The sequence below is a fragment of the Camelina sativa genome, chromosome 8 (assembly GCF_030686135.1).
Source record: "Camelina sativa cultivar CO46 ecotype springtype chromosome 8, ASM3068613v1".
NCBI lineage: Eukaryota > Viridiplantae > Streptophyta > Magnoliopsida > Brassicales > Brassicaceae > Camelina > Camelina sativa.
Window position 1 is genome coordinate 19182030 of NC_141887.1, and position 20570 is coordinate 19202599.

At 36.4% G+C, this 20570-nt stretch overlaps 5 protein-coding genes and 1 pseudogene across 14 annotated transcripts; 3 read left to right on the forward strand and 3 right to left on the reverse strand.

Annotated features, from left to right (window-relative positions):
• Window positions 1-44: 44 nt before the first annotated feature.
• LOC104707281 (immune-associated nucleotide-binding protein 13-like) lies at window positions 45-1724 on the forward strand. Of its 4 annotated transcripts, none has more exons than XM_010423600.2 (6): window positions 45-132; window positions 229-475; window positions 561-829; window positions 911-1078; window positions 1170-1307; window positions 1394-1724. In XM_010423600.2, the coding sequence occupies exons 2-6, from the start codon at window positions 250-252 to the stop codon at window positions 1601-1603; spliced, it is 1011 nt and encodes a 336-aa protein (XP_010421902.1). In that variant the 5' UTR covers window positions 45-132; window positions 229-249; the 3' UTR covers window positions 1604-1724. The 4 variants fall into 4 exon arrangements, with proteins under 4 accessions (XP_010421902.1, XP_010421901.1, XP_010421903.1 ...); XM_010423599.3 differs by having other exon boundaries at window positions 97-132; window positions 215-475; XM_010423601.3 differs by having other exon boundaries at window positions 98-132; window positions 208-475.
• LOC104707280 (agamous-like MADS-box protein AGL11) lies at window positions 1655-6129 on the reverse strand. 4 transcript variants are annotated; one of them, XM_087461441.1, is made up of 8 exons: window positions 5826-6129; window positions 4231-4413; window positions 2763-2844; window positions 2614-2675; window positions 2426-2525; window positions 2288-2329; window positions 2159-2200; window positions 1655-2080 (listed from the first exon to the last, which is right to left on the reverse strand). In XM_087461441.1, the coding sequence occupies exons 2-8, from the start codon at window positions 4410-4412 to the stop codon at window positions 1895-1897; spliced, it is 696 nt and encodes a 231-aa protein (XP_087317567.1). In that variant the 5' UTR covers window position 4413; window positions 5826-6129; the 3' UTR covers window positions 1655-1894. The 4 variants fall into 4 exon arrangements, with proteins under 4 accessions (XP_087317567.1, XP_087317568.1, XP_087317569.1 ...); XM_087461442.1 differs by having other exon boundaries at window positions 5378-5848; XM_087461443.1 differs by lacking the exon at window positions 5826-6129 and adding an exon at window positions 5752-5812.
• A 2917-nt stretch (window positions 6130-9046) lies between these two features.
• On the reverse strand, window positions 9047-10426 carry LOC104707283 (uncharacterized; annotated as a pseudogene).
• Window positions 10359-12344, forward strand: LOC104707284 (uncharacterized). 4 transcript variants are annotated; one of them, XM_010423603.3, is made up of 6 exons: window positions 10359-10664; window positions 10762-10838; window positions 11145-11295; window positions 11389-11493; window positions 11772-11981; window positions 12061-12344. In XM_010423603.3, exons 1-6 carry the CDS (start codon window positions 10560-10562, stop codon window positions 12166-12168), a joined length of 756 nt encoding a protein of 251 aa, XP_010421905.1. In that variant the 5' UTR covers window positions 10359-10559; the 3' UTR covers window positions 12169-12344. The 4 variants fall into 4 exon arrangements, with proteins under 4 accessions (XP_010421905.1, XP_010421904.1, XP_019084044.1 ...); XM_010423602.3 differs by having other exon boundaries at window positions 10388-10670; XM_019228499.2 differs by having other exon boundaries at window positions 10419-10670; window positions 12071-12344.
• Window positions 12345-12374: 30 nt separating this feature from the next.
• On the reverse strand, window positions 12375-16821 carry LOC104707285 (N6-adenosine-methyltransferase non-catalytic subunit MTB). Its single transcript, XM_087461444.1, has 6 exons — window positions 14412-16821; window positions 14101-14184; window positions 13895-13999; window positions 13689-13797; window positions 13098-13249; window positions 12375-12961 (listed from the first exon to the last, which is right to left on the reverse strand). The coding sequence occupies exons 1-6, from the start codon at window positions 16464-16466 to the stop codon at window positions 12545-12547; spliced, it is 2922 nt and encodes a 973-aa protein (XP_087317570.1). The 5' UTR covers window positions 16467-16821; the 3' UTR covers window positions 12375-12544.
• A 1517-nt stretch (window positions 16822-18338) lies between these two features.
• Window positions 18339-19394, forward strand: LOC147940168 (uncharacterized). Its single transcript, XM_087461180.1, has 2 exons — window positions 18339-18689; window positions 18771-19394. The coding sequence occupies exons 1-2, from the start codon at window positions 18339-18341 to the stop codon at window positions 19392-19394; spliced, it is 975 nt and encodes a 324-aa protein (XP_087317306.1).
• The last annotated feature ends 1176 nt before the right edge of the window (window positions 19395-20570 follow it).

The window sequence follows — 20570 nt, forward strand, 5'->3', positions numbered from 1 at the left end:
AAAGATCTTCTCACCGTTTATTCTTTTCTTCCTTCATTTGACTAATGAATATTCTGTTTTGCCTCTATATATTACAAAACTATTTCGTTGTTTTCTCATTTGGGATAACAATTCGTTTTGAGCTTTTCTCAGGTATGTTCTTGATTCTTTTTTTACCTTCTTGATTCTGTTTTACCTTTCTTTTTTCATTTCAAGAACCATCACTAGCCATTAGATATCCTTTTTTAGAGGGTTGTTATATTGGAAACAATGGCGTTTGATTCGTCGGTACTTAATGTGGAGAATGAGTGGAAACCTGAAAGAACTCTAGTCCTACTCGGTCGAACAGGGAATGGTAAAAGCGCAACGGGAAACAGCATCTTAGGTAAAACTATGTTTCAGTCGAAGGCAAGAGGAAAATTCATTACCAAAGAGTGTAAGTTACATAAATCCGAGCTACCAAATGGCCTGACCATCAATGTTATCGATACTCCTGGTGAGTTTTGTAACGCTTTCTATATCAAATTCCACATATTTCTTAAAACATATACACATTGAGATGAATTTAATGGTGCTTTCAGGTCTCTTTAGTGCTTCCTCGACGACAGATTTTACCATCAGAGAAATCGTTAGATGTTTACTTTTAGCTAAAAGCGGTATCGATGCAGTGCTTCTTGTTTTCTCTGTAAGGAATCGGTTAACAGAAGAGGAACAGTCGACGCTTCGCACATTAAAGATCCTTTTCGGAAGTCAAATCGTTGATTATATAATCGTTGTTTTCACCAATGAGGATGCACTTGAAGATGGAGAAACTCTAGATGACTATTTGGAGGATTGCCCTGAGTTTCAGGTAGGTTTATTATGGTTCACCAAGAGCGGTCAATGTTGTAAGAACTATCAGCATCTCTTACATGATGACATCTCTGTATAGGAAATTCTCAAAGAATGTGATGACCGTAAGGTGTTGTTTGACAATAGGCGTAATGCTTCTGTGAGGAAGAAAGAGAAGCAAGTCCAAGATCTTCTCAACCTCGTCGAACAAATCTCAAAGAAGAACCATGGAGAATCTTATATGGCTGACTTATCACTTGAGCTAAGGGTGAAAAAACGATAGATTCTTTTTTACAAAACAAGAATTCACAATTTGTATTGTGTTATCTGAGTTTTATGTTTCATCTACCTTGTTATAGGAGAACGAGGCGACGATCGAGGAAAAGCAGAAGCAGATTGAAGCAATGAAGGGTTGGTCTTCAAAACAAGAGATATCTCAAATGAAAAAGGAAGTAGAGAAATCACATAACGAAATGCTCGAGGGGATAAAGGAGAAGGTACATTCAGGTTCATTCGTTGGTTTATATGTAATGTTTCTATGAATATATCGTTATTACATGTTGGTTTTTTTGTATTTGCTTAGATCTCTAATCAGCTGAAGGATTCATTGAGGGATGTGAAGGAGCAATTAGCTAAGGCACAAGAAGCAAGAGAGGAAACCGAGAAAAAGATGCATGAAATTCAGAAACTATCTACTGATGAGATCAGGAGGCTTAGAGAACAACTTAACAAAGCTGAGAGAGAGACAGCTTCTTTACGCACCGAACTCAACAACAAGTGCACTGTTCTTTAATCATATCTTAATGTTCTGTTCTTTAAAATCATATATATATGCTCTGTTGTATGATCATATGAATCACTAAATAAGATACCATAATGGAACATTAAAAACCAGAGTATGGTCTTAACCATCACACAACACAATTTCCAAATGATTCTTGAAGGATCAATACCTTCATTGTACTTTGAATTATTATAAACCAAAACATATTTTATGTAGAGATAGAAACTGAGTAGAGGATCCTCAGAATGATCGCTTTTATAAATTGCGATTGCAGCTCGTTTTTTTTTCACGCCCACGAGATTATCCGAGATGAAGAATTTTCTTGTCGGGATCAGAGTAAGAACCTCCATTTCCAGATCCAGAACCAGCAGTCATAATGCTATGAGCAAAGTAGTTGCGTGAGGCAGCTAACGCCTCGATTGCGTTAATCTCTGAGCCACTGACCATTTGATGATGGTGTTGTTGAAACCTCTCCACTTCTGCTACCTGTTAAGAAACATACTAATTAGTTAGACATGTGACTGATTTGATATGTCTATGGTATTATGTTAACAATGTTCTTACCTTAGTTCGTAAATAGATATTCTCATTATCAAGCTCAATCTCCTGCAGAATTAATATAACCATATATATATATAAAGATTCACAATATAAAATTTACAGCAAAACCCTATTGAGCTGAGCTTTACTTACTCTTTTCTGCATGTTTTCGATTTCAGCTAGAAGCAACTCATGCTGTATCTCGCAAGAAACACAAAGGAGATGTAGAATATGTATATAGACCATTCAGGAAACTGATCACAGAATAAGGTTATGTATAAGAGAGTCTACCTTCTTGGACCTAATCCTGGAGATAGCTTTCTCAAGGCGATTCTCAACCTGTTTAAGTTCCTTGACACTTAAGGAACTCAAAGAGTCTCCCATCAGATTCCTGCAACGTTATTAAAAAATGTGTTACATAAATAGTAATAGACCACACATATGAATATGGCTAGAGAAGCTGGTCATATATATAAAACCTGTTGGAATTTTGAATCGTTTGGATCTGTTGCCTCAGCTTTGCAGATTCTTGTTGATAGTACTGTAATTTTAAACATCATCATCACAGTAAGAACGTATACGATGTTAACTGTTACGTAAGTAGAGAGATTGAGAAAAAAAGTAAAACCGCGGCATTGATTTCTTGGACAGTGCTGGTGTTGGTGCTATCAGAACAAGCTTTCTTGTACCTCTCAATGGTTGATCTTATGCTGTTACAAATAAACATCCAGTTTCATTCGTTATCAAGAGCATAGAGTAAGAGTACTTATACAATTAATCACTGCGGTATATATTCGGATTAATCATAATATGGCCATAATTGTTTTGTCTAAAAACAACGAAATGGAAATTTAAATGCAAATGTTAACGCAGATAACCAATCACACCATATACCCCAAGCTAATCACACCCTAAAATATTTTAAAATAAGATCTCATTAAAAAATTTTTATAGGTTTTGTCAATATTTGCATCTGGATAAGGATCTTAATTGGTTAATTAAATTGATGGATTTAAGCAATGGAAATAAAGTCAGCATATAAACATATATGTTGCCTTTAGCATTGACAAACAAGCAATGTATATGCCCACCAAAAAAAAAAAAAAAACAAGCAATGTGTATGTACTCTCTGTACGTATAATGTAAAAAAAACAAGCAATGTATATGCCCACCAGAATTTCAGATGTATTATTCAACTCTTTTAATTGAAAGACAGAAAGTGCAGTTGTGAGACTGTGTCATGGAAAAAAAAAAAAAAAGAACTAAATATTATGGATATATACAATATAATAGTGGAAGTGACTTCAAATCAAGATTAAAAAGGAAATGGAAGATAGAAGATGAAAAGGCCAAAAAAGGAAAGTAAAGACATGAAGAAATAGATTTGATCTGCTTAAGATGAAAGCGGAAAGAAGAGTACAACATAACATTACATCTCTCGCTGCACAATTGTTTTAAGTTCCAAGAACAACTTTGTCAAAAAGCAAAAAACAATAAAAAGACTGTGTTGACCAACACTGCAACTGCTAGCTACCTAGCATGAGTTTGGTACTTAAATACATGGTACGATCTCTCTTTCTGTTTCTCTATCTCTTTAAGATTTTTCTTTTTTGATAAACTGACTTCTAAAATTTTCTCAAAATTATTAGGTAATATATGAAATAGTATGTATATTTAGTACTTTTGGATTGTTGCATATATATATATATATATATATATATGTATACGTATATTTCTTGTTTACTTTTGTCAAATATATATATGTATATGTATATGTATATTTCTTGTTTACTTTTGTCAAATATATATATGTATATGTATATTTAGCTAAAAGTATATAACATGCTCTTGAAATAAAAACTTCATATGTACATTATTTGTTATAGGTGATTCTTTGTCTAGATTTGTTTTTTTTTAAGGGTCAACATTTTTATATAGACCAAGAAAAGTCACATGTTTACATTTCAGTATGTTCTATATTTTATCTCAACTATTTAGCATCGATTTTATTCAAACAATCACTAGCTAAATTTGACATATCCCACACTTCATATATATTTCATTAGCATATCTTTAATTAACAAGAAATAGCTTACTTGTTATTGGCATACTCATAGAGTCGGCCACGAGTGGAGAAAACGATGAGGGCAACTTCTGCATCGCAAAGGACTGAAAGCTCATAGGCTTTCTTGAGAAGTCCATTTCTTCTTTTGCAAAACGTCACTTGTCGATTCGTCGAGTTCTCTATCCTCTTTATTTCTATCTTTCCTCTTCCCATCCTTCATTTCAAACAACAAAACAACACTTAGAGTTGCTCAATTTTCAGCATTATTGATAAGACAAATATACCGTTTAACAAACACCCAATTCATAATTGATATATACTACAAGAGGAAATAAAATTATATATACCAGTAAAAAGTGGAGGAGAATAAACAAAACCCTAAAGCTAGAGTTTGAATTAATATACTTAATAGAGATCTACCAAACTCAACTTTTGTTATATATATATAAAAAAGAGAGTAAGGATGTTGTATCCAACTTTCTCGGGAAAATAAATTAAGGATGTTGTTGATTGATCTCTAGGACGGACAAGAATCAAATTGGATCTGATGCTGCTGGAACTAGAGGATTAAGAATATATCCAAATCTTTCACTATGAACCTAACCATACAAGATCAGGATCATATACAATACATGTAATGCTTCTTATAAATAGGTTTCTATATGTAAAATCTATATAATAATTATTAACTTCTCATCATGACTTAAAAAAAAATAGAACCGGGGAGGTAAATCTGACAAATTATTTTGACCCATCCCCTTGTATTGTACGATCTCTCCCTCTCTCTTCCATTAATTTCTAGTATAAGGCTTCATGGGGTCAAATGCAAAAACAACATACGTAATCAATTCTGACTTAGATCTAGAAGATATCATTACAATTTTTTTTGATAAAATTGGAAGATGTAAATACTTACACAGAACTTTTACAAAATTCATTGATCTCTAAACTGATGTATGAAGACATTCTTTAAAATGTATACACAGAAAAATCTAAGAATATTACCAAGAAGAAAAAAACAAGAAAAATATGGAGAGAGAAAACAAATCAAATTGATATAGAAGAAGAAGGCACTGATGCACATGAAACTGAAGTTATATAGTACATAAGGGAAACACACAAGAAAACATTATTACACACAAAGAAGAAAGAGAAAGAGAGGGAGAGAGAGACAAAACCATGCTTAGTTTCGAGAAGAAGGATGAAGAAACACAAACAGATTTGGACGATTTTCAGACCAAAGAACTCCACTTTAGCTGACAAGAAAGGAAAGAGAATCTAGCAGAGATCTACATGGGAGAAACTTAAAAATAAATAAACATAACCTAATTCTTAAACCCTTGTGATCTTTCTTTCTCTCTCTATTTCTTTCATGGGGAAAGAGCATCAAACAGAAGAAAGTATTAAAAAAAAAAGGAAAATATTTCATAATTGTGAAAATTAAGTTTTATGAAGGAAAAAAACCCATGACGAGTTAAGAATTATTATGAGATTGGAATCTGCATATATAGAGAGATATAAATGTAGAGTTTTTGAACGAAGAGATGTGTACAAAGATGGGAACTTGATGAGATCAAGAAGTGTTTTCCTTTATGAGAAGAAGAAGTAAAGACATGACAGACAGACCTGAGAATTGCTTCACCCAACTCAATTAGCTTTCGGAAACTCTCTCTTTCTCTCTCTTTCTCCTTTATAAAGAAAACAAAACAAAAGGAAAAAAAAAAGTTCAAAGAGTTTTTTTTTTTGAGAATCCCAAAAACAAACCCAAATTCTTTTCTCTTCAAAAACCCTAAGCTTCCCACTCAATATGTCTATTTGTAGACGTTTCTTTCTTTGCTCACCTTCCAATGTCCCATAGAGAGAATGTGATTGCTGCGGTTGCCAATGCGATTGTTACATAGTTAAAATAAAAAATAAATAAAATGTGTATGGCAATGAGAACGAAAAAAAGTTATCTTAACCTTTCATTTAAGCTAAAATCTCATATATAAAGTATTATAAACTAAAAATTCCTAAAAATCTGAGGTGTTAATTTTTCATTGTTTCATTTCTAATTTTGAGAGAAATTGAGACTCTAGCTAAGCTACATGCGTCATCATTTCATATTTTGGTCAAGTTCACGGCAGGACCAAGATTTGGGATTTCAGAAGATACGATTTAGGGATGTATCTTTCTAATATTTTCATTACTGGGTATGGCGTAAAAAGGTTTCGTTTCATGGTAGAAAAAAAATGGCAATTAAATTTTTTAATAATTAAAATTCTTGGGGTATCAGTGGTAGCTTATCAGAGTCTGAAAAATTGGAATTAATTTCAATATCATGGTTTTATGAATCCTGATTATAAAGAAAACGCCAGAAACAAGCATACTATTTCACTAAATTATATAAAACGATGACAAATATTGATTGATGACCAAAAGTGTTATAACTTAAAAATAACATTATTTAAGAAAACTATTAAACGATTCAGAGCAATTGTAAATAAAAATAGCTCCTTGCTTACATACGACATTTATTTCTTTAACCATGAAACTTTTTACCATAATATTTTATTATAATCTTTGTCGTTATTTTCAGTTTTGATGATTGTAATAATCTCTAAAATGCTAAAAAAAAAAAGTAAGGAAAAGGTTGAAAGAAAAAAACATTATTCTTATTCTACCATTTCATCCAAATGAGGACAATGTTTCAGACATTATTATTATTATTATTTTTTTTTTTTTGTAACCGGAAGAATCCATGACCGAACCATAAACTAATCCATTAATATTAGAAGTTTTATATTTCTAATTAAAGCGTCGATAGTGACCAACGAAGATTATATAGTCAAAATATGTAACTTTAATCGTAAAATATCTGGATGACAAACCCTATCATATATAAATCCAAAAGAAATTTTTGCACCACTCAAAAATGAGTGTTCAAGAAAACGGTAGGCGGTATGTGGGCCGTGACCCAGCGTCTAGCGCGTAGAACATCTAATTAGGGTTTAAGCGTTTTTAGGTGGTTTAGGCGTTTACAATACAAAACATTATATATATAATTATGTAAAAATATATATTAGAAGAAACAAATAATAATAAATCCTAAACTAAAATTAGTCAAAAATATTTATTTAATTTAGATTAATAATATATGAACATTTATTAATATATATATATGAATATAAAATTTTAAATTTTAAATATATATAGTTAAAAATAAAAAAATATATTAAAATAATATTATATGATTTTAGGCGGTCTAAGCGGTTGTCTAGGCATCTGCTGAACGCCTACGCGGCCACCTAGACCGCTTTTTTGAACCCTGCTCAAAATATATCACAGTGTTCCACCACTCATTGCTTATTAATGTTTATTTTAAACATGTGTGATTTATATTAGTAACCTAACATTTAACTTTACAATTTTTTTAACACATACATAACTTACACGTAAATATACGTACGTATGTTTCATTCTTTCAAGAAAGTGAGAAACATACCAAACAAAAGTTGAAAAGTTGAAAAGTTGAAAAAATCTGTATATGTTTTGTATCTACATTTTGAGATTAATACATATGTATCATGTATATTTTAAAATCATATCGAATTTTTATATTGACACGCAATATTTATGATTTTAAGATTCCTTTGGTGGAAAATTAAAGAGAAAGGTGAATTTGCAGAGCTTAATTTAGGGCTCGAAAGTGACACGCAAATTGTATTTTTGCAGAAGAAAGAGAGATAGGGAAGAGAGAGAAGATGTTGACGTTCTTGGTACATCTCCTCATTTATTTGCCCTAGCTAGCTTCCATCTTCTCTTTTGACTCTTTCTTAAGTAATTTTTTTTTCTTTTTTTTTTTTTTTTTTCCTTCGTTAATCACACGAAACTCTAAAACTCAAAACCCATTTTTATATATTACTAACAAGTTACCAATTTAAGCCACTCAAAATTGTTGTTAAACAAATGTTTTAGAATACGTTGTTTTAGGAAGTCAAATGGCTATTCCACGACAGCCTAAACGTTAATTTAAAAGGTTTTTTTTTTTTGTATAAAAAAGAATAAGCAATCTTTTAGATCTTTTGATAATCAAATGTTAGGGCATATAGATAGATAGATTCTTTAGACCAAAAAAAGAAAAAGATAGATAGATTCAATCCACAAATTTATATGGCCAGGCCTAAAACTTTTTTAATCGTTTAGCAAAAAAGAAAAAAACTACGGACGGCCATCATAACTTATTATTAGCCGATCAACATGGGCTGCTACTCTGTGTTATAACTATAAAATCGGCAGTTAAAAATGATTGTTGTTTAGTATGCCTATGACAAAAAAATAGATTTGAAAATTAATAACTTTAGGATGGGTGAGAAATTTTAGTAAATTAAAAGTTTGATTTGTGCCAAAAGGTTTAGTTATTTTATGAACTCCTAATTAAATTAGATAATATGTTGCCTCAGTAACTTTCCAAGGCATTAATTTGCAGTTGTTTTGGTCAACTTCCACGGCTTCAAATAGTTATAAGACCAAATAAAAGTGATTTTAGTTAAAGTCGAATTTACATCTTTGTTCTTATAAGCGATCATTAAAAAAAAGATTGCTTTTCTTGTATTAAGCTCAGACAACTTGGCAGTATTAATGACGAGTTAGAAAGATGTTGAAGTTGTGCTCGGGACGATTTTGGAAACACGTTTTCATAAAGTTAACACCACCGGTCGGGCCTAAACTTAGAAACCCAATAATACATAGACCAAATACTGTTTCTTTCCAAACAAAAACTAAAAAGAAAATGATTCCTTTTCATATATTTTTATGTATCAGGTTCACAAAATTAAACAGAAAGAAGACATCATGTGTAATCGAGGCATATGAGCTTTCGCTTGTGAATTTTACTGACAGAAAATAAATACAAATTAGTGAGAATAAAAAAAATGGAAAGCAAAAGCGACTAGTGTTGCTACAACCTCCATGTTCACGAGGATTGTTTGTTTTGGAACAAAAACATCAAAGTCACTCTTCTTGTCTATTGCAAACATATATTTCTGTACCAACACTGATCGATGTCCACACTCGCTTTACTGATTTGGTTCCCTGGTCCTGTCCACAAAGCCAGATTAGATTCAAGCCAAGTCCCCAATCCAATCATCTCCTTGCTTATCAGGATATCCGTGGACCGACCATCCTGGATGAGGCAGAATTTGGACCAACTCTTGTGCTTGAGGCTTGAGGGTTACTATATGGATCACATATATCATGCGGTTTCTCTAGATGTTCAGCGTTTTCAGGGCTGCGATATAGATGATCTCACCCGAGGCACTTGTATGATATGGAGGACATTGACACTAAACTATCTCGACGACACCAGCTCGTAGTTGTCGGGTTGATTATCATCTCGATGTATCTAGTTACATCTGTCAAAACATCTCCATCACATGGATTTCCATTGTTCTTCCAACAGATTCGATATCGATCAGGTAAAATTGGTTGTTTCTACCGAGTTTAGCATCAAGCCTTACTTTGAAGTTTGGAGACTCTGGTAGCTAAGCATACAAAATAAATTAAAACCAAACATCTCTTATAATTCAGACTGAAAAAATCAAGAAAGCCTAGAAAGCCAAGTAAGCTTTTTGATATGAAAGATCGATAGAACGCTACTAAATTAATCACAAACCTTTGGTCATCATCATGCCACGGCCATTATAGTAATAACCACCATTAAAACCTTGTGCAGCATTAGCCCGCAGATACAACATAAGCCACATGTACTTTGCCCTGTTAAAATTGGATTGCTTCAGAGTTTTATAAGCCAAGTGACAGAAACTTCTCCTACACGCAACTCAGATTGGCAGAAACACATATTGAAAGTAATATAATCTGAATTGGAAAAAAAGAAGCGCGTGGATATGAAGAAGTGGAATATGCGCGTGGAAGTTGGAGAATCTCGCGCGTGATTTATTGCGGTAAAAAAAAAAAGGTAAGATGTCACAATCTGAAAAATCTGAATGATTGCTTCTTCTTTTTTGCTATTGGAAGCATCTCTCATTACTCCGTATAGAATTTATTATTACACCCCTGTATTATTTATAAATTAAATAGAGACCCAAAAGTTTTAATTTCTTACAAAGCAACCCTTTACTTTTCTCACTCAGAGATATTCCAAAAGGAAACGTCTTTTTCAGAAAACTGAGGACCCTTTGTATCTTTCTACGAGTCTTTGAGCGATTTAAACGATAATTGGGGACCATGTGCTCTGCTTTTCAGGTGAAGACGAAACTTTATAGTAGTAGAAGAAGACAATGTCTTGTAACTTGGTGTGGAACATATGGTCGTTTCTCTCCTCTAAATCTTCCTCATTTCGTCTTATAAACATCTGGGTACATGGCAAGTTTGCACCTTGGGGCTGCTGCTTCGTTGATCAATGAGGTTATGTTCGGCTCCTCGTTGATTGGTTTCAGAAGTAAACGGTTTAGACGAGTTTCAGAGGTTAAGGTTACAAGGAAAGATTCCTTTTTTTTTTTTTTTTGAGTTTTTTGTAGTGAAGTAGTACTCTATTGTTTATGTGGTTGTTTTGTATTTGTAGAGATGGAGGTTTCGAGTTCAACAGATGTCAGAGAAGGAACTGAGGACTAAACACGAACTGTCTCGTTCTGCTAAAAGGTGATGACTTTGTTCTCTCTGTGTGTGTGTAATTGTGGTTAGTGTTTATGAACTTCATCTCTCATTAGAATTGTGTTGTGGAATTTAGAATTAAGCCAGTTATGATAAGAATTGTGTGGTTCTGGTGATTGATTTCTTTATTTAGTGGTGGTTGCTTTGAAAAATGATGATTTCAGCTTCATCAGCAGTTTTCTCTTTAGATAAGTGTGATAGAACCCCTACACTGATTTTGTAATTTAATGAGAACAATCAAAGTTACTTTAGTTTCGGCAATATTTCATAGAATTAGTCTCTCTGATGTTGCAGAAGCGAGTCTTTGAAACGTATTCTGAAGCAATATGGAGTATCAGTTGAAAATTCTGAAGAAACTAAGACAATTAGTAGACTTGATGACATAAATTTTGAAGAGGAGCTTGACGCTGTTGTGCCTTCTTCTATTATAGATGACTCTAAGATGGTATATCACTGAAGTTGTCCTTAAATGGTATCTATCTGAATTGGGGAGATCCTGACTTATATTAGTCTTTGGTTAATTGATGAGTACTGACAGAACACAACTGAGGAGTTACCTGATTTACGTCGGCAAGAGAAATACACTGAGACTGTTAGCACTGCAGAGAATCTTTCAGGACAATACCAACACAAATTGGGACATGTAAGAACAGATCCCTACTAGCCACTGTCCCACTTTCCTAGCCATTAGGAGGACTAAGGATTTTGAGTTTGCTTTCAGATTCATGTTTTTGTTTGTCTTCTTGGATAGTATATTGAGTTTTCTTACTATGTTTGGATCCATGTGTTCAAGCAATGCTTTGGTGGTGTTAGCCTAAACACTTGCATTAGATGTTTGTTTGGATCTTGATGCAACTTAGAATTGTATACAGTATACTCTTAAGTGTTTCTTTTCCCGCCTGTAATCATGTCTCTCTTCAGTTAAACTCAGGTGCTTTGTTCACTTTTCTGCTTCCTGCCGTTCTTGGATTGTGCATTGTATGCATAATTGGGACGCTACACACAATAATCTCCAGAAAAACATCAAAAGGTCATCACCCTGGCTCCAAAGGAACAAGGTGGAGAACTGCATTGAGTGATAGGAACGAGCCACTTGCTTCTGATGAAAATGATTCGTCGCCAGAAGACAGTGTCAGTTACATACTTAAGTTCTGCATAATATTCGTTTACAGATTATGCTTCAGTTGTTAAAGAAGCTAACTGCATGCAGGTCGCTTCAGCGAATCAGGAAGCTACGGATGAAATGAATGAAGCGTGTAGCAGAGTCGAGCTTGAGTACAAGAGATTTCTGTTGGAATGTGGAGTGAGTGAATCTTAGATTCTGGTCTCTTGGAGGTTCCTACAAGTAAATCTTGAGAAACCATGGGTGCTTCTAAAACTCGAAGAACTTTTTGTTTGGTGGTTTGCATATACTGTTATACCAATGAAAACATTTACCAGATATGACTATGTAAATTGTGAATATAAAGGGTTTAATGCGATTTGAATTGGATACATCACTTTGTATGGAGCAAATTGGGAGTATTAGGTGAAAAGCTTATAATGAAATGAATATAAAGTATTGGCTCTACGAAAGTTAAAAAATGAAAAGAATTACAAACAGAGAAACAAAACCGTTAAGTGGCAGAGTTTCTCAATGCAAAAAATCCATTGAATAAACAACAATTTTAGAAACTCTGCAATTTGGGCAGGGCTCAGTTAAAGCCGTACATGTCAAAATTCTTGTCGTCCGGTGGTCTTGAGTTTTTTTCACCTTCAGGCACTCTAAAGCTGTCCATTGGAGGAGGACCTGCAGAGGCTGGTGCCGCTGGTGCCACCCAATGCGAGGTGGTCGGAACAGAGAAGTTAGAACCAGAAGCCTCTTGATGTAAGACAACAACATTAGGATTTGCTTGTGGTGAGTTTCCTGTGGTCCTTCGGTTTGAGGAATTTGCAGAGGCTAGAGACGTTGGATATGATTGTTGTTGCTGATTCTTCATTGGTGATTTGGGCCGCAGCGATTCTATATCAGGAGTAGTCACAACGAGATGTGGTGCGTCTGGAGGCGGATTCCTCCCTCCTCCTCCTTGCCACACTTTACCCTCCTTGTCCGCAAAGTTCCTCACATAAGCCTAAAGCACACAGTATCCAAAACAGGTCAAACACATCTTACACATGCTGTCAAAGAAGTTCCTTGCATAGTTCTAAAGCTCATGTAAATACAGGAGGAGGTGGAGATAGATGTTTGCAGAGTGTATGAGATTTTACCTGTGATTCAAAGTTTGAGGAAGAAAGGCCTTTTCCAACAGTAAGCCATCCAGCTCGAATATTGTGGTCTTCACCAAAAAGCTCAAGCCTCCGGCGACCAAGTGCAAAATGCTCTATTATCCTATACATATCTTCTGGCTTCTGAGTTGAACCTACAGATTTGCAGCGTAAAGTGATTGTAATTAAGTAACACTTACTTCCAATAAACAGTACGGACACAACTTATTTAGATATGCCCTGTTGCAATCAACCACAGAATCGTATATCCTTCTCAATGAACAAGCTCACACTATAGAGAATCCAAGACTAATCCAGCAAACTAATCACATATACCATATCCGAGAGCCAAAGGAAATTAAGGGTTTTGTTTTTCCAGAACCCAAAGCTTCCCTCCCAACAATAGGCCCAAACCAGTACTAAAACACTCGACACCTTTAATCACATGAAGCAACCATCCTATTTGTACACATTTAACTGCTGATGTAGCATAACTGATGAAATGTTATTATATTCACTTTAAAAAAAACAGGAAGCTGGAAGCAGAAGAGAGAGACGGAACAAGATATGACGAGCAAAATACATTCTACTAACCATAAGGAGGCTCTTCAGCAATAATTACGTCAGTATCAATGTTAGCGTGGATTATATGTCCATCAGTGCTACGCCGAACAGTACCCTTTATCCCCATCAAACAGTGCTCCTATACAGAGAGAAACAATTAAAACGTGTTAAGCAAAGATATGCAACAATGCTCCTATACAATTAAACAATTAAAACAATGGCAGACCATACTGAACCTTGGAACGCTGAAACACAGTACGAGAATCATGACGCAAAGTTGGTGCTGCATTACTTTTGTTGGTCTTCACCCAGCAAATATCTTCACACCTTCTGAAACCCCACTGTGACACACAAAATAAAAGAAATATCGATGAAGTGAATACTCTCAAGAAAAACAAACCCAAAACGATAAATGAAATGGGAAATTGTTTAAATCATGTACCTTTTTTAGGCACTGGCGCCCTTGCTCAAGCCCAACACCATCACCAACCCAGAGAAAAATAAAGGAGGGCGTATCAGCTATCGCCTACAGATACATGGAAAATTTTGCTTTTGTTATAAACCACAATAGCAAAGATGGCAACCAACCTTACCCCCAAAATCTACACACAAGTCAAAAACTATATGTTCAGTATCACTATTTCCTCTACCTATTACTCAAGATGAAAAATGATATCTACACTAGTAGATCTAGTGCTAAGCAAAGTTTAGTACAAAAAATATATCCCAAGAGAACGTGTAAAGAATAGTAACCTCAATCTTGAGATTGATAATGTCTTCAAATGTCCAATACTCCATACTATCAGAAACACCAGGAGCTCTATGGACATATTCCTCCCACGGTGGGTCAACAAGAATAACATCAAACTTTGTTCCAAATAACTCGGGAGATAACTCAACTTCATGCAAGTCGCCTTTAAAATACATTGGTGCAGAAGCTGAGTTAGATACAATCTCATCCTTCTTCTGTATGAGCTCCCTCAGCTTGGGGTAGTCTTCCACATTGGTAAGCTCCAGCTCTCGGATGAAATTCTGGGGCCGCATTCCAGTATCCACAAAGTTCTGGGAATAGTCATTTTGCTCTCCCCTAGAAGGAGCTTTACCAGGAGGTCCACCACCTCGAGGAGGAACCCAACCCCCTGAATTTTTATCCGATGGCATTCCACGTCCCATTTGTCCAGAAACATTGAATGCAGGTCCAGAGAAGTTAGGTGGCCCTCCTCTGTCAGAACCTGGTGGATTAAAGAACATATTCGGGTTTGGTGGAGTGCCAATTGAAGGAAATCTTGGGCCTGATGGTCCAGGAGGAAGAGGCGAGAGAACAGGAGGAACAGGTAACATACTGCCATCAACTCCTCCGGCCCCAGGCCAGACAAGAGTCGGGCCAAATGGAGGCATGAAGACAGGGGTAACAGGACCGCCTGGAATTGGCGACATACCAGGAGTAAGAGAATGAATAGGGCTGGGTGGTGGCATTCCAAGGTTCGCAAATGGTGACGCCATGATAGGCATTGTAATCGCACCTTGTTGGTTCTCTCTGCCACCAGCAGGTCTTCCTTTCCCACCCCTTGAGGGTCTGTTCCCTCTTATGCCTTGTGGAGCCTGCGGACCTCTATTAGGGGTTTGCATAGAATGAGTTCGACCAGGGGTTGCACCTCTCTGGTTTCTTGCTTTAGCCCCTGAGTAATCAGAACTGGCTTCACCAGCTTCATCTCTCGAATCCTCCCCATAAGTTCCACACCCAAAAGTCTCACTTCTCTGTCTACTACCTTCCTGGTTGTAAACCCACTCTTCATCATTATTAGTAGGCTTTTTAGGAGGTTGCTGACCCGATTCTGCTCTGACATAATCAAGTGGCTTGGTTTGTATCTCAATTACATCATAATTCTCATTTGAAACGCCACCACTTGACAAAGCTTTAACTGCCTCACCCCTGTTTCCATCTTTCCTGCCACCCAAACGACCATGAGACCTCTCGCCTTCACTCCTTTCACGTCCTTGCCTTGGGAACTCCCGTTCCCTGCCACGATCATAAAGCAAGTCCCCATCTTTCTGATCTTTATCACTACTACTAGCATGTCTTCTCTTCCAAATATCCTTTGAGCCTTCTTGATCCCTATCCCTATCAGACCAGCCATCATCCCTACCTCTGGATCTCTCATCTTTCCGACCATATTTCTCTTTTTCGTAGTCTGCATCCGAATGTTCAGATTCTTGATGACGCTTTCCACTTCTGTCTGGTGTCTTAGAACTGTTAGATCGACCCACTTCTCTCACTGTCTCAGAACCATCCTTACCACTCGTTTTCTTGAGAGGACTACCCCTATCATCATCTTTCACACCTCGACTCTTACTCTTATCCTCTCTACTACTAGCCTTGAAACTCCTATCAGACTTCGAATGACTCCTACCCTCACCATGTTCATTACTAACAGAACCTTTCTCTCCACCACTACTATCATGTCTAGAATCAGAAAGCTTACTACTTTTATAATCACCATCATTAACAGGAACAGCAGCTTCATCCCATCTCTTCCTCTTACTCGAATCAGAAGAAGACCCATGAGTTCTTTCTCTCCCATCTCTTTCTCTCTTATCAGAACCCTTGGAATCACGATCTTGATGCTCTGCATCAACAAGAGACTTGTTATCTTCTTTGCTTTTACTCCCACCGCTTCGAGAACTCTCAAAGTCCGATGCTTTAAGACTCAACCTTCTCTTCTCACTTCTCTCCCCACCTTCTTGCTCTCCATCTTGATACCAAGTGCTTAGCTTCTCCAACGAACTCTCTTCTTGTTTCTTCTTCATTTGATTTTAGTGTGTGCTGCGAAAAAACTGTGCTACAAAACCCTAAACCCACGAAATTAGGGTTTCAACAACACCCACGATTAATTCCACATTCGACGCGACGGTTCGGTCTCCATAAACTGAGTATCCTTACTTAAAACATCACCTCCAGAGTTAAGATTTTTCCAATCTAAGTCGTTTCAAGATTACTGATGAGAATTTTGAGAATATGTTGTGTCGGGAAGAAGAGTGAGTTTGAGGGAGAGAAGAGAAAAGAACACGGCGAAGTGCGAGGAACACGATCAACATACACAAAGTCAAATGAATTGGGCCAAGCCCATTTACATTGTCCAAGAGTCCGATCCACGTGGTGTCTAAAAATTACAGGAAAAAAATGATTATTAATTTGTTAGATCGGCTGGATTTCGAATTTAAAAAAACTAGCTACTAATCCGCGGTCTCTACCGCAGGCTTAACATTTTTTGTAATGTAAATTTGTTTTTTTTATTATTATATTATTTATAATTGTTTGTGATTATAAATTTGGCTGATTTATATAATAATTTTGTATTTTAAAAATATTTATTGAAAGTGAAAACCTTTGTCATTAAAACATTTGAATGTAATGATAAATAAAATTGTTTAAACCTTTGCCGATAATACAAGATTGCTATAGTTCTGAAATAAGTAAACAGATGCAACTAACATTACTGTCATGCATAGTTCATCGGACAATAATAACCATTTGCCTTTAGATCTTGACACAAATAGGCCATTAATTCTTAAAAAACTTCAGATCTTTAGATAATGGGAAGGCTAACATTTTTGTAGCTATGTTTTTTTCTATAAATATTTGTGTGTGGGATTTGATAATGGTGTGAAATAGAATAGAACCTGCAGTAAACAGAATACAACCCGATTATGGTGGGTTTCACATTTGAGTTTATCTGTTTAAATAGATAATTAGATGATTAATTAATTATTAATTATCTTTATTATTCTTAATAATTTTATCTTTTTCTTAACTATTTCTAATGGCATTTGAATGTAAATTTTTACACTTTTTAAGGTTAGTTTTATATTTGTACTTCTCAATTAATATAGTAGGATACACAAAACCATAATAAATTAGGGGAAAATAATTAAATTGCAAGTTCAAATTTTCAGTTTTTAAAATATTGTTTCAGTACTTATATTTTTTCGACTTTATAATTACATAAACGGGTGATTTATGTTGACTATGTTATTTGAGTCACAATGTAAAATTGAAAGATGAAATATAATTAAAATTTTAAAGTTAATTTTTCTGTTATTTTAAGAGATTTATCACACTTTTTAATATACCAAAAGTAATATAGTATTTATAAATATATAATCATTTAGTTATTATACACATATATCTATATATTCAAAAATTTGATAAGAGAATATATAACTAGCTAATTGATTTTACTAATACAGATAAAAAAAAGATAAATAACCTAAAATAGAACTAAAAATGTTTTATAACCAAAAATAGCATATACTCTACAAATTTCCAAAAAAATAGCACTATTTTAATGCAATTTAAATATTTTTAAATTAAGTTTTTAGGTTTGGGTTCGTAATTTTACATTTAGGGTATAATTTTGATGGGGTACTAGGTTTTCACCCGCGGTACACCGCGAGACTAAATTATAAATTATTGTATTTTAAATAAGAATTTTTAATTTATTAAGTTTTTAAATTCCTAATTAGTTATATAAAATATAATTAATTTATAATTTTGTTTAGAATATTTTTTCTTCTGTTTACGTTTTATACAGTTTAGAACCTAATTACATTAAATTTGTTATTAGTAAAACTTCTAAAGCATCGTGGACCCCAATTCAAACACGGGAAAAAACCAAAAGAATGTTGGCGGCTAGGGTTTACGAGGGAGAGAGTCGGGATGATGATCAGGATGCTAGCATGGAGGAGGTTGGACAGCCACCAGGGAGGGGATCTGGTCCGATGGTGTCATATGTAGAGAAGGTTCGGGGTAGCAGCGGTGGTGGGAGGCCGGTTTCGGAGCGAGTTTTGGAGGATGAGTTTGTCACTTCGCGGATGAGGTTGGAGTATCCGAATGAGGAGGATGGGGAAGCAGTGGTTGCCATCGGACAGGAGGTGCTATCTGCTATGAATGGTTTGTGGAAGCAGTGCATGATCGTGAAGGTGTTGGGACGACATATTCCGATGGCGGTGCTGGTTCAAAAATTGAGGGAGGTAGGGAAACCAAAGGGGGGGGGGGGGATGTATGTGGTAGACCTACCGAGACAATTTTTTATGGTGCGATTTGATTCGAAGGAGGCCTATATGGATGTGGTGACAGGCGGCTCATGGAGGCTGTTTGGGAGCGTTTTGATGATGCAAGTGTGGTCACCGGAGTTTGACCCGATGAAGTATGATATTGTGACCACACCGGTCTGGATAAGGATCGCCGACCTCCCGTTAAATTTCTATCATCGAGCAATCATTATGGGAGTGGCGGAGGGAATAGGGAAACCACTACGGGCTGATCTTACCACAACACACGTGGAGCGAGCGAGGTTTGCGAGGGTGTGTATTGAGGTTAATTTGAAGAAGCCGTTGAAAGGGTCTGTAATGGTGAATGGGGAGAGATACATGGTGTCCTATGAAGGTTTGAGTAACATTTGTGGAGTTTATGGTCATACCGTGAGTTCGTGTCCTCAGAAGTTGTCCGAGAATATTGCACACATGCGAATGCAGAATGAGGAGTCGCATTCAGGGGGTGCGGGGGCAGACAATGATGGTTTCACGGCAGTTCGTCGGCCAAATCGGAAGGTGTTAACGCCGGCAAAAAATAATGTGTTCGCGGCAGGTGGATCCGGCGGGAATCACTTGAGGAAGGCTGGTGAGATTACGTCTTCGCTCGGTTCTAGAAATATTTCCTTATCGTTGGTGGATTGAATGCGGAGTTGGTGATGGATGGATTGAAGGAAACTTCGGGATTAAGGGAGGCTAACAAGGAAAATGAATATCTTCGAGTTAAGGGGAATATTCCATTTGGAGTTGTGGGTGTTGAGCAAGAAAAGGAAACCCCGGGAGTGGGGAAGGAGGCTCGTGTGTATGGCGGGAACCGAGGAGGGGTTAGTACGAAGTCCAGTGGGTCGAGAAACTTAAAGAGTATTGGGCCAAAAAAGTCCGGTCCAAAAGGGACTAAGCCTACTCTGGGATTGATTTTTGGGCCTGTTGGTAGTGGGCCAAAGTTGGTGACATCGGGTAAACGTCTGCGTGTAGAGACGAAGAACGAAGGCAGAGCGGGTGGAGCGTTTGTCGTCAGTAGTTTGACGAAGGACGGAGAAACATAGTCGTTACATCCTGGCGAGGATAGGAGGTCGGGGGTAGTGACTAAGACGAGGGCAAGTGCAGGAGAAGTTTTTACCTCGAGTGGGGAGATGAACTCGATGGATCTTGGGGACCAGGTTGGTGAGCAATAACGAGTTTCCCCGGCTGGTCTAAGTTTGCTTAGCGAGTTGATGATGAATTGCCTTTTATGGAATTGCCGGGGGCGAATAAACCCAATTTTCGACGATCATTGTGTTACTTGTTGAAGAAGTTTGATAAGGATGTTTTGGCAATATTTGAGACTCATGCTCAGGGAGAGAGAGCTGAGCGTATATGTCAGCGGTTGGGGTTTGACAGCTCATTTAGGGTCGATGCGGTGGGACAAAGCGGTAGTTTGTGGTTGTTGTGGCATTCTCAGGTAGGCCAAGTGGAGATACTTGGTTCTTCGGACCAGTTTATACATGCGAAGGTGGGGGTTGGACTAGAAGAGTGGCACTTAGTGGTGGTGTATGCTGCACCAATGGTGAGTAGGCGTAGTGGCTTATAGAGGGAGCTAAATGCGGTTGTAGATGGGATTTAGGGATCGCTAGTGATGGGAGGTGACTTTAATACCATCATTCGATTAGATGAGCGTACCAGTGGGAATGGAAGGCTTTCGGTGGATTCACTGGCGTTTGGCAGTTGGATTAATGAACTGGCGTTAGTTGATATGGGATTCAAGGGGATTCCGTATACATGGCGTAGAGGGCGTACGTTTGTTGCAAAATGGTTGGATCGTATGTTGTGTAATCCGCAAGC

Excerpts from the sequence above, each read along its gene's own strand:
- LOC104707284 (XM_010423602.3), top strand. The coding sequence starts at position 10,560 with ATGGCAAGTTTGCACCTTGGGGCTGCTGCTTCGTTGATCAATGAGGTT. Across the intron at positions 10,839-11,144 it reads CTGTCTCGTTCTGCTAAAAG|AAGCGAGTCTTTGAAACGTA; the intron begins GTGATGACTTTG and ends CTGATGTTGCAG. Across the intron at positions 11,494-11,771 it reads ACCAACACAAATTGGGACAT|TTAAACTCAGGTGCTTTGTT; the intron begins GTAAGAACAGAT and ends GTCTCTCTTCAG.
- LOC104707285 (XM_087461444.1), bottom strand. The coding sequence starts at position 16,466 with ATGAAGAAGAAACAAGAAGAGAGTTCGTTGGAGAAGCTAAGCACTTGG. Across the intron at positions 13,798-13,894 it reads CTGTGTTTCAGCGTTCCAAG|GAGCACTGTTTGATGGGGAT; the intron begins GTTCAGTATGGT and ends CTCTCTGTATAG. Across the intron at positions 12,962-13,097 it reads CCTCAAACTTTGAATCACAG|GCTTATGTGAGGAACTTTGC; the intron begins GTAAAATCTCAT and ends TGTGTGCTTTAG.
- LOC104707281 (XM_010423600.2), top strand. The coding sequence starts at position 250 with ATGGCGTTTGATTCGTCGGTACTTAATGTGGAGAATGAGTGGAAACCT. Across the intron at positions 830-910 it reads AGGATTGCCCTGAGTTTCAG|GAAATTCTCAAAGAATGTGA; the intron begins GTAGGTTTATTA and ends ATCTCTGTATAG. Across the intron at positions 1,079-1,169 it reads ACTTATCACTTGAGCTAAGG|GAGAACGAGGCGACGATCGA; the intron begins GTGAAAAAACGA and ends ACCTTGTTATAG.
- LOC104707280 (XM_010423597.3), bottom strand. The coding sequence starts at position 5,165 with ATGTCTTCATACATCAGTTTAGAGATCAATGAATTTTGTAAAAGTTCT. Across the intron at positions 4,414-5,115 it reads GAATTTTGTAAAAGTTCTGT|GATGGGAAGAGGAAAGATAG; the intron begins GTAAGTATTTAC and ends TTTGAAATGAAG. Across the intron at positions 2,845-4,230 it reads TATGAGTATGCCAATAACAA|CATAAGATCAACCATTGAGA; the intron begins GTAAGCTATTTC and ends TATTTGTAACAG.
- LOC147940168 (XM_087461180.1), top strand. The coding sequence starts at position 18,339 with ATGTTGGCGGCTAGGGTTTACGAGGGAGAGAGTCGGGATGATGATCAG. Across the intron at positions 18,690-18,770 it reads TGGTTCAAAAATTGAGGGAG|GAGGCCTATATGGATGTGGT; the intron begins GTAGGGAAACCA and ends TTTGATTCGAAG.